The 15,564-nt window shown below is 35.1% G+C and overlaps 1 protein-coding gene across 2 annotated transcripts in view; it reads left to right on the top strand.

Moving 5' to 3' along the window:
• Positions 1-15,564, top strand: part of RDX (radixin) — a 90,930-nt gene that overhangs the window by 63,121 nt on the left and 12,245 nt on the right. Inside the window, exons 13-14 of one of the 2 annotated variants that reach the window (XM_057695742.1) lie at positions 5,998-6,240; positions 6,663-6,823. In XM_057695742.1, coding sequence (XP_057551725.1) covers positions 5,998-6,240; positions 6,663-6,823 — 404 coding nt within the window. Of the gene's footprint in view, positions 1-5,997; positions 6,241-6,662; positions 9,228-15,564 lie in introns of those variants that run through there. The other variant, XM_057695741.1, reaches the window with a different exon arrangement.

Below are 15,564 nucleotides of genomic sequence, written 5' to 3' on the forward strand. Positions count from 1 at the left end.
GGCAGGGACTTCCAAAACTTATGTTGAATAGTAGTGGCTAGAGTGGACATCCTTGTCTTGTTCCTGATCTTAGAGGGAATGCTTGCAGTTTTTCACCATTGAGAATGATGTTTGCTATGGGTTTGTTGTATATGGCCTTTATTATGTTGAGGTACATTCCCTCTATGCCCACTTTCTGGAGAGTTTTTATCATAAATGGGTGTTGAATTTTGTCAAAAGCTTTTTCTATATCTTCTGAGATGGTCATATGGTTTTTATCCTTCAATTTGTTAAGATGGTGTATCACATTGAGTTTCATATATTGAAGAATCCTTGCATCCCTGGAATAAATCCCACCTGGTTGTTGTGTGTGATCCTTTTAATGTGTTATTGGATTCTGTTTGCTAGTATTTTATTATTTTTGCGTCTATATTTATCAGTGATATTGGTCTGTAATTTTCTTTTTTTGTAGTATCTTTGTCTGGTTTTGGTATCAGGGTGATGGTGGCCTCATAGAATGAGTTTGGGAGTGTTATGTCCTCTGCAATTTTTTGGAAGAGTTTGAAAAGTATGGATGTTATCTCTTCTCTAAATGTTTGATAGAATTCACCTGTGAAGGCATATGGTCCTGGACTTTTGTTTGTTTGAAGATTTTTAATCACAGTTTCACTTTCATTACTTGTGATTGGCCTGTTCATATTTTCTATTTCTTCCTGCTTCAGTCTTGGAAGGTATCCTTTTCTAAGAATTTTGTCCCTTTCTTTCGGGTTGTCCATTTTATTGACATACAGTTGTTTGTAGTAGTCTTTTATGATGCTTTGTATTTCTGCGGTGTCCGTTGTAACCTCTGTTTCATTTCTAATTTAATTGATTTGAGTCCTCTCCCTCTTTTTTCTTGATGAGGCTGGCTAAAGGTTTGTCAATTTTATCTTCTCAAAGAACCAGCTTTTAGTTTTATCGATATTTGCTATTGGTTTTTTTCTATTTCATTTATTTCTTCTCTAATCTTTATGATTTCTTTCCTTCTACTAACTTTGGGTTTTGTTTGTTCTTTCTCTAATTTCTTTAGGTGTAAGGTTAGATTATTTATTTGGGATTTTTCTTGTTTCCTGAGATGGGATTGTATTGCTATAAACTTCGCTCTTAGAACTGCTCTTTCTTCAGTCCATAGGTCTTGGATTGTTCTGTTTTTGTTGTCCTTCATCTCTAGATATTTTTTGATTTCCTCTTTGATTTCTTCAGTGATCTCTTGGTTATTTAGCAGAATATTGTTTAACCTCCATGTGTTTTTGTTTTTTACAGGGTTTTTCCTGTAATTGATTTCTGATCTCATAGCACTGTGGTCAGATAAGATGCTTGATATGATTTCAATTTTCTTGAGTTTACCAAGGCTTGATTTGTAATCCAGGATGTGATCTGTTCTATCCTGGAGAAAGTTCCGTGTGCACTTGAGAAGAAAGTGTAATCTGCTGTTTTCAGATGGAATGCCCTGTAAATATCAATTAAATCTATATGGTCTAATGTCTCATTTAAAGCTTGTGTTTCCTTATTAATTTTCTGTTTGAATGATCCATCCTTTGGTGTAAGTTGGGTGTTAAAACCCCCACTATTATTGCATAACTGTCAATTTCCTCTCTTATAGTTGTTAGCATTTGCCATATGTTGAGGTGCTCCTATGTTGGGTGAATATATATTTACAATTGTTACTTCTTCTTGGATTGATCCCTTGATGATTATACAGTGTCCTTCCTTGTCTCTTGCAACTTTCTTTATTTTAAATTTTATTTGATATGAATATTGTTATTCCAGCTTTCTTTTGATTTCCATTTTCATGGACTATCTTTCTTCATCCCCTCACTTTCAGTCTCTGTGTGTCTCTAGGTCTGAAGTGGGTTTCTTGTAGACAGCCTATATAGGAGTCTTGTTTTTGTATCCATTCACCTAGTCTGTGTCTTTTGGTTGGAGCATTTTAATCCATTTATATTCAAGGTAATTAGCAATATGTATGTTCCTGTTACCATTTTGTTAATTGTTTTGGGTTTGTTTTTGTAGGTCCTTTTCTTCTCTTGTGTTTCCCACTTAGAGAAGTTCCTTTAGCATTTGTTGTAGGTCTGGTTTGGTGGTGCTGAATTCTTTTAACTTTTGCTTGTCTGTAAAGCTTTTGATTTCTCTGTCACATCTGAATGAGATCCTTGCTTGGTAGAGTATTCTTGGTTGTAGTTTCTTCCCTTTCATCACTTTAAATATATCATGCCAATCCCTTCTGGTTTGCAGAGTTTCTGCTGAGAAATCAGCTATGGGAGTTCCCTTGTATATTATTTGTCATTTTTCCCTTTTTGCTTTTAATAGTCTGTCTTTAATTTTTGTCAGTTTGATTGCTGTGTGTCTTGGCGTGTTTCTCTTTGGGTTTATCCTGCCTGGGACTCTCTGCGCTTCCTGGACTTGGGTGGCTATTTCCTTTCCCATGTTAAGGAAGTTTTTGAGTATAATCTCTTCCAATATTTTCTCAGGTCCTTTCTCTCTCTCTTCTCCTTCTGGGACTATAATGCAAATATTTGTGCATTTAATGTTGTCTCAGAGGTCTCTTAGGCTGTCTTCATTTCTTTTTGTTCTTTTTTCTTTATTCTGTTCCACAGCAGTGATTTTCACCATTCTGTCCTCCAGGTCACTTATCTGTTGTTATGCCTCAGTTATTCTGCTGTTGATTCCTTCTAGTGTATTTTTCATTTCAGTTATTGTATTGTTCACCGCTGTTTGTTCTTTAATTCTTCTAGGTCTTTGTTAAATATTTCTTGCATCTTTTCCATTTTTTTTCCAAGGTCATGGATCATCTTCACTATCATTATTCTGAATTCTTTTTCTGGAAGATTGCCTATCTCCACTTAATTTAGTTGTTTTTCTGGGGTTTTATCTTGTTCTTTCATCTGGTACAAAGTCCTCTGCCTTTTCATTTTGTCTATCTTTCTGTGGCTGTGGTTTTTGTTCCACATGCTGCAGGATTATAGTTCTTCTTGCTACTGTTACCTGCTCTCTGATGGCTGTAGCTATCTAAGAGGCTTGTGCAGGCTTCCAGATGGGAGAGACTGGTAGAGCTGGGTGTTGCTCTGGTGGGCAGAGCTCTGCAGAACTTTAATCTGCTTGTCTGCTAATTGGTGGAGCTGAGTTCCCTCCCTGTTGGTTGTTTGGCCTGAGGCAACCCAACACTGGCACCTACAGGCTCTTTGACGGGGTTACTGGTGGACTCCAGGAGCGTTCACACCAACGAGCACTTCCCAGAACCCCTGCTGCCAGTGTCCCCATCCCTTTGGTCACAGCCCTCCCTCCCCCTGCCCACCTCTGCAAGTGACTCTCCAATACTAGCAGGTATTTCTGCTTCAGTCTCCTATGGGGTTACTGCTCCTTCCCACTGGGTCCTGGTCCACACACTACTTTTTATGTGCCCTCCAAGAGTGGAGTCTCTGTTTCCCCCAGTGCTGTGGAGGTCCTGCAATCAAATCCCTCTGGCCTTTAAAGTATGATTCTCTGGGGATTCATGCTCCCATTGCCGAACCCAGGGGAGGTTGGGAAACCTGACATGGGGCTCGGCACCCTCACTTTAGTGGGTGGACTTCTGTGGTATAACTGTTATTCAGTTCGTGAGTCACCCACCCAGCGCTTATGGGGTTTGACTTTATTGTGACTGCACCCCTCCTGCCATCTCATTGTGGCTTTTCCTTTGTCTCTGGATGTGGCGTGTCTTTTTTGGTGAGTTCCAGTGTCTTCCTGTCAATGACTGTTCAGCAGTTAGTTGTGATTCCTGTGCTCTTGCAAGAGGGAGTGAGCATACATCCTCAACTCTGCCATCTTGAACCAATCTCTGGTTTATTTTGTAGATTCCGCATATAAGTGAGATCATATGGTGATGTGTCTTTCTCTGTCTGACTTATTTCACTTGGCATAATACCCTCAGGGTCCATCCATGTTGTTGCAAATGGCATGGTTTCCTTCTTTTTTATAGCTGAATAGTATTCCACTATAAAGTAATATGTATACCATGTTTTTTTTTGTCTGTTCATCTACTGCCTGACACTTACGTGGCTTCCATATCTTGGTTATTTCAAATAATGCTGCAGTGAACATGGGGGGATGTATATATCTTTTCTTTCTTTCTTTTTTTTTACATTTATTTATTTCTTGGCTTCGTTGGGTCTTTGTTGCAGTACGTGGGCTTCTCATTGCAGTGCCTTCTCTTGTCATGGAGCACAGACTCTAGGCGCGGGGGGTGCATATATCTTTTCCAGTTAGTGTTTTTGTTTCCTGTGGATAAATACCCAAAAGTAGATTTACTGGATTATGCATTAGTTCTGTTTTTGAGTGTTTTAAGGAATCTTCATATTGTTTTCCACAGTGGCTGCACCAATTTACATTCCCAGTGAAAGTGAACAAGGGTTCTGTTTACTCCACATCCTTACCAACACTTGTTATTTCCTGTCTTTTTGATAATAGCCATTCTAACAGGTATCAGGTGTTATCTAATTGTGGTTTTGATTTGCACTTCCTTGATGATTAGTGATGTTGAGTACCTTTTCATGTGCCTGTTGGCCATCTCTATGTCGTCTTTAGAAAAATGTCTATTCATATCATCTGCTCATTTTTTAAGTAGAATTTTTGTTTGTTTTGTTTTTTCTGTTTGGTTGTATGAGTTTATATATTTTGGGTATCAGCCCCTTAGCAGATATATGATTTACATATATTTTCTCCCATTCTATACATTGCCTTTTCATTTTCTTGATATATATATATTTTGCTTTCAGAAGCCTTTTAGTTTGAAGTATTCCCACTTGTTTATTTTTGCTTTTGTTGCTTTTGGTGTCAAGTCCAATAATTTATCACCAAGACCTATATCAAGGAGCTTACCACCTATATTTTCTTCAAAAGTTTTATGGTTTCATGTCCTGCATTCAAATCTTTGATTGATTTTGAGTTGATTTTTCTGTATGGTGTACAGTAGGGGTCCAATTTCATTCTTTTGTTTGTGGCTCTCTAGTTTTCCTAGCACCACTTACTGAAGAGACTGTCCTTTCCCCAGTCTATATTCTTGGCTACTTTGTTGTGAATTAATTAGCCATATGTGTGGGTTTATTTCAGACTATATTCAGAATTGACCCAAAAAGTCTTTTATAGCTAATTTGCCCGGCCAGTGTCCAGAGTAGGAGTTTGCATTGCATACGTTCACTCTAAGTCTCTTTTAAAGTAAGGCAGTTCTTCTTTTTATGACATTGGTTTATCAAAAGGACCCACAGATTGTCCCTCCTCCTGTATTTGTCTAATTCCTTCCTTATGGTGTCATTCAACTTATCTTTTTATCATCAGTATTTCTTGTAAGCTAGAAGATAAACCTAAAAGCTTGAAGGATTCAAGTTAAAAATTTCTGGTTATGGTGCCTCATAGGTGAGACTTTCAGATAATTTATCATCCAAACTAGAACACTTTTGAGAGTGAAAAGATGTTAATAATTATACCAGGACAACAAACAGTGTAAAGCAATACTTTTCCAGGCAAACCAGCACAATTTAATTACTCAAATAATTGGTGATGTTGGATACTTCCTGTTGTATTATATCAGAAGACACTTAATATCTGATTAATTCACCATTAGTTATTTTAATTGATCATCGGATTAGAGTAATAAGTCTGTTTCCTCCGTTGTCTGCTTATATTTTATCATTGGTAAAATGTGGTCTATTTGATATGGAATTCAAATACTTATATCCATTTTCTCATCAACCATTTGTGCAATGATTTTAGCAACAATTGATAATCCTTGCCAGAATTAATAATTTTATTAGGGTTTGCACAGTGATTTCTGTAATTCTGTCACGTACCTGCTGGCATTCTTCTATAAAAATAAGCTTTTATCAATAGGGCCTGTTTTCATTACCCTGAAATATAGTTTATATTAGAAAGACAGGATCACTTGATTCTTTTAATCACCCATTTTCAAAGTACGTTGCTGATGAACTTATTTTTTATGTTCAGGCTTTTGCAGCCCAGGAAGACTTGGAAAAGACCAAAGAGGAGTTAAAGACTGTGATGTCTGCCCCGCCTCCACCTCCACCTCCACCAGTCATTCCTCCGACAGAAAATGAGCATGATGAGCACGATGAGAATAATGCGGAGGCTAGTGCTGAGTTGTCAAGTGACGGGGTGCCAGACCACAGAAGTGAGGAGGAGCGCGTGACAGAGACGCAGAAAAACGAGCGTGTGAAAAAACAACTCCAGGTATTTAAAATTTGCAGTCCTATGCACATTTAAATATAGTTTCATTTTCCTCCTTTGTTAAGACAGATCTGTTAAAAAGAGATATTTGATTTTTGGAAGGCTTTATGTGTAGCTGGCCTTGTGATTGGTTTGTAAGTGCTTGGCCCACAGTCACATTATTTCATTTTTTCCATTGTATGTTCTTGATACCAGATGTTTGTTAGCCTTGTGTAATGAGGCCTTAATTAGTAAGTTATTTAATTATAGCTTGACCCATGCTAAAAAGTAGTACATATTTTAATACTGTTTAAGAAACAAATTTCGTTTTTAAACAGTATACATTAAAAAGCAGTGATAATTTTTTGTCTTTAAACCTTTTCCATAGATTTTTACAGTAAAAAAAATTTATAATAATAGTCATACTTTTTATTTTTTAAACATAGGCATTAAGTTCAGAATTAGCCCAAGCCAGAGATGAAACCAAGAAAACACAAAATGATGTTCTTCACGCTGAGAATGTTAAAGCAGGCCGTGATAAGTACAAGACTCTGCGACAGATTCGGCAAGGCAATACAAAGCAGCGTATTGATGAGTTTGAAGCAATGTGAGAGCTGTTATTTTGCATACGTGTTCTTCATAAGCTGAACCACCAACAGAGAAAAGCAGGCCTTTGCAGATGTGATGGAATGCATCCCACCTTGCCAAAGCACTTATACCAGTTTGACTATGGTGGCTGAAAGACATTTAAGGGGAGTTTTTCAACATTAAGGCAGTGTGATATCATGCTTGGTTTTCTTTTTCTTTTGGGCCAGGGATTAGAGAACAGTGTTCCATCGCCTTTTTCACATTTTTCATTTTCCATTTTCTTTTCTGTTGAAGATTAACACTAATTATCATGTCTGACAAATGTGTTTGTATGATTTAAGCACTTTGTACATTTTCAAGGCTGATGGTGACTCGATGAGTGTTTAGGTAGAGCACTCTTTTCCTTTCTCCTTCCCTATTTTACCTGTGTGTATTTCCACAATTCTCTCTCATTCATGTTTTCTCAGTGAGTACTTCTCATACCTTGATAAGCCCTGTAAGCATAGCGCTGCCACTATACAGATCATTGGCAGTGATTAATGTGAGCATAGGTGACAGGGTGGGCAATCTTTGATCATTGTGTAGAAGATGGCTGTGAGTCATGAAAAGGATTAGGATGTTTAATAGTGTAGTGTATGGCTAGTAGTTAATTTTTTAAATCCCAGTTTAATAACATTATTGGATATTGGATATTTGCTTACTTAATTACAGTCATCTTTGACAGCTGAATTGATTATTTTATCTCCTATCATCCTTTGGTTTTCTTTGCCCACTGATTTCACAGAGGTATAGTTAGTAGGTAGTAAGTAGTTCCCTAGGAAAGTTTATTGATGAAACACTACTGCAAATAACAGTTGTCTCTGAAAGATTCTTTCATAGATTGATTTTAAAAAGCAGATGTTTAATAAAAGAAAATGTACATTTGTTGGTAATTGATTGTCATCATTAAAAAAACCCTGGACCTTCCCGGAAGGGCTGCATATGAAAACATTGGTCCCAAGGAGGGGACAGTAATACTACCTCACTACTATACCTGCAATGACTGGTTATTCAAACACAGTGAAGTGTGTCAGCTGTATGTTTTATAATACATAGTGATACTTTCAATCATGAATGAATATTTTTGAGATTTCCTTTTCCTTCAGAATATTTTAGAGTGCTAAATTTTACTGCCTTTTTGTTGAACTGAACTGTGGGACACTGATTTGTGTTAAAATTGTAAGCTCTCGCTGGTATACTATCTTCCTGGAGGGGTGTTGTATGTCTGAGGAAGAGTGTGTGTGTGTGTGAAAGAGAGATTGCCCTTGTAGCATATGATGTATGTTTGTACCTTCATTTCTTGATGTAATTATTACATAATCATTTTAGCATATTTGGTTGCTAAATCATTGTGCTTATTTTTTTTCACTCTCTAACGAAAAATAGTTAAATTTGGTTAGTTAATTCTATTTTAGAAATTATAATTTTAGGTTATATTAATTCACTTATGTTTTATAAAGAAATTTTTCCAGTTTGACAGATGTTCAATATTCACATGTTTTAACATTTTCTTTATTATAAAACATCTAGATTTGGAGATAAGGAAAGCCTTGTTTTCTCTGTGTGGTTCAGCTACTTTCCATTTGGTATTATGCATTCAAATTTACATTTATCTATTAAAATTGCCATTTTGTTAGACATTTTTCATGCACAGTAGATTCAAGTTGTGTCTGAAAATATCTCTTGTGCTTTTTTGATTTTGCTGACTTTAAAAGGATTAATCTGGGCAGACATTATGAAAAGGAAAGGTTGCATTTAATATATTTTTTGGGTTTAGTAGGACAAAGGATAACTGGTTAGCCTTGAAGTGACTGTTGTATGGTGGTTGTGCACATGCTTCAGAACACTGTGGAAGAGGATGTTTCTCGTTGCACACCTTAGAGGAGTAGATATTGAGCCCTACTATTCATAGTTTAAAGCATGTGTTCACTCTTCCAGAGCATTAAAGCAATTGCCATAATAGGTGAAAACTTGGATTTTTGTTGGATTTTTATTAATTTGCTTCATTTTGAATTATGTGCACTACCATCCCTGCATCAGTTTGATATCAGTGTTGAAAAATTACCAGTTATATTTGCTGTTTATAATCTATTTGTAGATTAGGATTAAGATGGATTTAATCCATTTTTAAAGCTGTGTGAATTTTTCTAAACAGGAACAACTATTTGCAATATATGGGTTTTCATTAAACCAATTATAACTTTTATTATTAGCAGTTGAGAAGCACATGTTCATATAGCAATGTAAAAATATATTAATGAGTATTTGGTAAATTCCAGTAGGCTTTTACCATTAGCATAATTTTGTGTTGTACAATTAAGTTACAATTACATCTATAATTTTGGATAACAATCATTGGTTAACAATAAAGTGACAAAAGCTCATGCCTTCAAGGTTCACTGTTGTTATTTAACATGGATTTCTTGTATATTTCCTGAAAATTATAATCTCTATTAGATCCGTAAATCATTACATCTTAAAAACAGGAAGTGGATAGGATAAAGTTCAAAATTCTCTTAAATTTGTTTCCCCCAAATTATATAGCTCTTTTGGCAGGAAGTAATTCTTAATTCTCTGGGAAAATTAAATCTTTAAATCGACTCTCTGCATAATAGAATATCATTTAAGATTTCTAGTCATTGGTTTTATTGCATAGTGAGTGTTTAGTTTTCCTCAGGAAGAAACAGTTTCATTGTCATTGATTAATCTCACTATTAAAATGCTAGTGTTCTTTAAAGAACTATATATACTAAGTGCTTCTTACTAATTTTTATCATAAAGATTATTCTTCTTAAACAAGTGATGAATCTGTGCTAAGAATAGTAAAAGCCAGGTGTGTTCTCAGTTTATAGTAATATTTAAGTGTCACTTTCTTATTTCTGTTCTCAAAGACAGGTAGTGATCTCTTTATTCTGGTCCTGTTAGAAAAGAAAAGGGAATTTTGTATTATAAGATTTTGCTTTATATCTAATTCAAGTTTTTCTTTAAGAACTAGAATTAGCACTTAGAAAGTTATCTTAGACTGTATTGGAACTCAGTCCTGGTTATCATTAAAAAGAGTTCCAATGTTAGTGTTGTTATTAAAAATAAAAAATCCCCATCACTTTCTGTCTCAGTTCTTATTACCTGTTGATTGGTGATAGTTTTAGAATTGAAGATAAAAGACTTTTTAGATCCCAAAGCATCACATTTTATGTATGCATAATGAAAATAGTCTTTTTAAAATCTAAAACTTAAAACTGAAATATAGGAATTACTGCCTTTAGCATTAATTTACTGAACCGATTAGTAAACCAAAGCTTAGATATTTTTAATAAGAATAAGGGGAAACATTTAAATATGGAACTATACTTGTAGACAGTCCTCTCTTCTTTAAGTTTGTTCTAAATGAACAGAACTTTAGCTTTTCTTATTCTGTACTTCATTCTTTTTTTAACTAGACGGTAATCTGTTAAACATTCTAGTGTGTTTTATCATGTAGAATGATAATACTCTAGTACATCTCAGAAGCACAAGTGGATTCAGCAGATGTGATAACGTCATAAAATGTTGAGGCAGTTACGACCCTTCACATTCTACATTGTTAGCAAGGAATAATTGGCCCACGATCGTGTTTCATATATTAAAGCTTATCACCTTCCATCCATGGCTTTTCCAATTAAATAGTCTTAACTCCCGTTTTTTCCTAGTGGACCTATTTCTTAATATCTCCATCCTTAGTGATTTTTTAAGAGCTGCCATTTTCCCTCTGGAAAGATGATGATTTCTTGCTTTGTTGCCTCAATATTTCAATCTCCTTTAAACTGTGACGACAAGAGTTTTCTGATTAGAGGTTACATATGCTGCTTTAGGAGTTGAAGTATCCATCATTATTTCTCACAAAATTTTAAGGTTAAAAATTATGACTAAGATAATTAATTACCCCATGGTATAGCTTTTAAATTCAAGTCTGTGTGTGGCTCTGGAGTTGCCTAGCTACTAACGCTTCCAGGTTCTTATTAATGACCTTCATTTAGCCAGTACAGTTTAAGTACATGCTATATTCTAGGATATAGAAGCAAGATTAGAATGACTGTGACCCTTTCGTTTGGACTATCTTAAACTGTGAAACTTCAAATATTTATCTTAGCTCTTGGATCATTTGTAATAATATGTTACAATACTAGATTTCTTTTAAGATGGCAACACCGTTTTGTTGATTCACATTATTTGTATGCCCAGATTGCTCCATGCTTATAACTAGTCAGTTGCTTCCATCCTTGTAATTTGTTACTCTGTTTTAATTGTTCACTTTTATTTAATGAACATTTTTAAAATTTAGGTTTGCTTTGGTAATTATGCATGTCATTTAGTTTGCTCCTAAAAGTAGTTTACAGGTTTATCTTTAATAAGTCTTATATAGCCAAATGTCCATCTTCCTAATGGTAACATGGGATCAGAATTTCTGAGATTTATGTAATAATCCTTAGAAAAATTCCTTTTGATAAAATATGGACTTGTTATATCAAATTCTTCCTGCACTGTGTTATAATGTATGCCATGCTATCTCTTAATTTTTTGCAACTTAAGATGTTCTATCTTTTGTTTTAGGCCTAGAAACGCGTGTATGTCTTAGGCTCATGGGGCAGTACTACCTCCTCCCCAACTTTCCTTTTGTTTTTACTGAAAAGTCTGTGTAATTCATATCTAGCATTTGAGTCTTATATGCCATCATTCCATTTATGTAATTATTTGCTTTTAAATTTTAGCTAATTTGGATAAAAAGTTACACTATGTGATGAAGGAGACTACTACAACGTAAAGAAGAGCAATAGAGGAAGATAAGTAACTGGCAGAGAATAAGAATACACAGTACAGTTTCTCAAGTATGCTTGTTCTCTGATAAATTGCTTAATTTTAATTTTATAGGTCAAATTTTAAACACTGATCAATATTTAAAGATATCCTAAAAAACGTGCCTAAGTTTTTCTAACTGTATAGAAAGATTCATTTTATACCCAGTTGACAAACCACTCAATATGTAGTAATTAGTAATCTGTATTAAATACTGTGAAGTTTAGTGGAGTTAGGAGATTTCAGTTGAATCTTGATTACTTTATTGTGTTAAGATATATGTAAGATTTACCATTTTAACCATTTTCAAGTGTGCAGTGATGTTAAGTGCATTCACATTGTTATGCGACCATCACCTCTATCCATCTGCAGAACTTTTCATCATCCCAGACAGACTCTGTACCTATTAAATACTAACTCCCATTCCTCCCTCTTCCCAGTCTTTGGTGATCATATCCTAATGTCTGTGTCTTTGAACTTGACAGTTCTAGGTATCTCATGTAAGTGGACTGGCTCCTTACTTGTCCTTTTGTGTCTAACTTATTTCACCTAGCATAATATTTTTCAGTTCATTCATATCCATGTGAACAGAGGACATATCAGAGTTTTGTTCTTTTTTAAGACCAAATAATATTCAAATGTATGTATGTACCGCGTTTTCTTTATCCATTAATTGGTTAATGAACTTTTGGATTATTTCCACATTTTGACTGTGTGAACAGTGCTACTGTGTACATTGGTCTACAAATATCTGTTCGAGTTCCTGCTTTCATTTCTTGAGTGTATACCCAGAAATGAAATTGCTGAATCATGTGGTAATTGTGTTTAATTTTTTGAGGAACTGCCACAGCTATCTTTCTCAGCAACTGCACTATTCTGTGTTCCCACCAGCAATGCATAAGGGTTCCAGTTTCTCCACATCCTCACCAACAATTGTTATTTTTTGTTTGTTTTTTGGCTGTACTACTTGTGGCATCTTAGTTCCCAGACCAGCGATTGAACCCAGGCCACAGCAGTGAAAGTGCTGAATCCTAACCACTGGACCACCAGGGAAATCCCTTTTTTGTTTGTTTTTGATACTAGCCATCCAAGCGGGTGAAGTGGCATCTCATTCTGGTTTTGATTTGCATTTCCCTATGGTGCATTTCTCGCTGATGTTGAACATCTTTTCATGTGCTTTTCACCATCTGTATCTTATTTGCTGAAGTGTATATTCATGTTTTGACCATTTTTGAATTGTTTGTTGTTGAATTGTAGGAGTTTTTTATATGTTCTGGACGTTAGTCCCTTACCAGATACTTGAGTTGCAAATAGTCTACCATTCTGTGAGTTGCCTTTTTATTCTATTGATAGTGTCCTTTGATGCACAAGTTTTTAATTTTGATGAAGTTTAATTTGTTTTTTTGTTGCCTGTACTTTTCATCGTTTTTTAAAGAGAAAAAATATCTTTTAATGAAGAAGGTATTAAAGCAACAGAAGAGATGGTGTACAATGGCCAGAGTCTAGAGAGATGTAAAGTAAATTGTCTTGACTAGAATAGAAAATGTAATTTCCTGTGTACTGACTGCGAGATGATAAAGCTAGGGTAGGTTGGGCCAGGAATTTATGGAGCCTTTAATCCTCTGCTGAGGTGGTTTAGTTTGATTTGAAGACATCTGTTGCCTTTGGGAATGCAGTTACAGAGGGGTTAATAACTAAACTTTGCTCCAAAGGAAAATCCATGCTGCTATGAAAAGTGTACTAGAAAGTGCTATAATGTAATTAGTCTGGAGAAAGGCTGTGGTAGTGGGAATGATGTTACTACCTTCTGAGTATTTAAAGGAAATATCTGGATGTAATTTGCTCTCATGTTTGCTATATGTAGTAACATTTTTCCTTCTGCTTATTTTCCAAATGACCTCTTTTGGGGGACAATTAAGACCTCTTTTATCCATGACCTTTTAAGAATGGGTTCTTTAGTGGCACAAAAAAGAGAACTAGAAATTAAAGACAACCAAAAACAAGTAGGTTTGATTCTGAGTTCTAATTGTAGGTTCGTGTACTCTATTGTGCTCTAGTTTTATAAGCATTTTCATAATTCTGAATCAGATTGTTTCAGAGCATTTCTCTGGAATCAGATACAGACATTTAGATTCCAGATTCAATGTTTCACTAGAAAGTAATAACTAATGTTAATATTCATGTACTTTTGAATTATTAATACTTGTTAATAGTTGAAAAGCTATTACTGCAGAATGTGCTTACAACAGTTCTATTAACATCCTTTTGCTGTCAGATGATTCTAATAATGTGACTGGAAGAAACGAAGGGTTTTTTGAAATAGGTTTTAAGGGGTTAGGGAAAAAGTTCTTTCAGGTCATCATGAAGGGGTTGTATTCATCAAAACACAGCTCAGTGAACGTTATCTTAGAATATACACGCATAATTGACTAGTTACTGGCTGTGACAGCTTTGAACAAATGACGTTGCAAATTTCTGTAGGTTTTTAAAGTCAAGCATCATTCGATTATGCTCATCGACTTAGCTTTCTTGCTAGATTTGATTCATGTGCTTATGCCCAAATGATATGTTAGTTTTTTTCCCCTTGTTTTTGGTTGTTTTCCCGATACGATTCTTAATACGATATACTTCTGAATTTTTAGGCCATGAAAACTTTGAATATAGGTACATGAGCGTGTGGTCCTCTAGAAAGTTACAGGAGCATAGTTTTTCTCCTCACTGACTTTAACATAGGCTGGTTTCTCATTGGTATGTAGATTAAATGTAGAATTTTGCCATTTTTTAATTATGTGTTTTAAAAGTACTTTCTATCAGGCTTTAGGAACTCAGGCTGCAGTAGTTGCAACACACAGGCTCAGTAGCTGTGGCTCACGGGCTCTAGAGCACAGGCTCAGTAGTTGTGGTGCACAGGCTTAGTTGCTCTGCTGTATTTGGGATTTTCCTGGAGCAGGGATCAAACCCATGTCTCCTGCATTGGCAGGCGGATTCTTAACCACTGCACCACCTAGGAAGTCCCTCCACCACCTTATTTTTGAGCAATTATGTTAGTTCTTAGGTGTTAGAAATTTAAGAGGTTTTCAGTTTAATGGTATTATGAAAGGAAAGCTGAATGGGAAACAAGGCATGGATTTTTTTCCATAAGGTAATAAGGTTAATATATATAATCATACGCATTCATAGATGCAGTCATTCTTCCAGTGATTTACTGAGCAGTTGCTATTTATGCAAAGCACTGGTAGAGTTACAGGAGATAGATGTGACCCTGTGACTATGTCAAGGAAATTGTAGTTAGGGACTTGAGACATGGACTCAAATTACAGTATAGAAAGTAAAAGTAGTAAAAACCAAAAGACAAATTGAGATAAAAGGTTCAGGAGTTAAAATGAGAGGTTATTAGTAGGTGCTAATTAGCATGCAAAGAACCATAATATTGACTTGATTAATGAGGCTGAGAAGTATTTTCTCCATTTGTAAAATTGCAGCCGCCGGGGAGCATCGAAGTTATAAATTAATCACCAGGTAGGCAAGCTAATGTTAACTTGGTTCTCTGCCACTAAGGAATTGCATTTTCCTTAATATCAGTGTGTCTGGTTTTCTTATTATAGAGTTTATTGAATATAAGCAACCTTAATGATGGTTTATATTAGAATAGCCAGTATTGAAACATAATTTAATATTAAATTTTTCTTACAGCCCTTTTGTTACTTACTTATTTAAGTTTACCATTTTTTTTCCTATAAATTATTTTTTTTTACTTTAAGTAAATATCAGAATATCTATTACCTCAAACAGTACAGGTAGAATTTCCTTCTCAAACACTGGTTAATCGTCTGTGCTGATTTTTGTAAATGTATATAGCAATAGTTTGTATCATAGCAAAGCTTCAGA

The sequence above is a fragment of the Hippopotamus amphibius genome, chromosome 9 (genome assembly GCF_030028045.1).
Source record: "Hippopotamus amphibius kiboko isolate mHipAmp2 chromosome 9, mHipAmp2.hap2, whole genome shotgun sequence".
NCBI lineage: Eukaryota > Metazoa > Chordata > Mammalia > Artiodactyla > Hippopotamidae > Hippopotamus > Hippopotamus amphibius.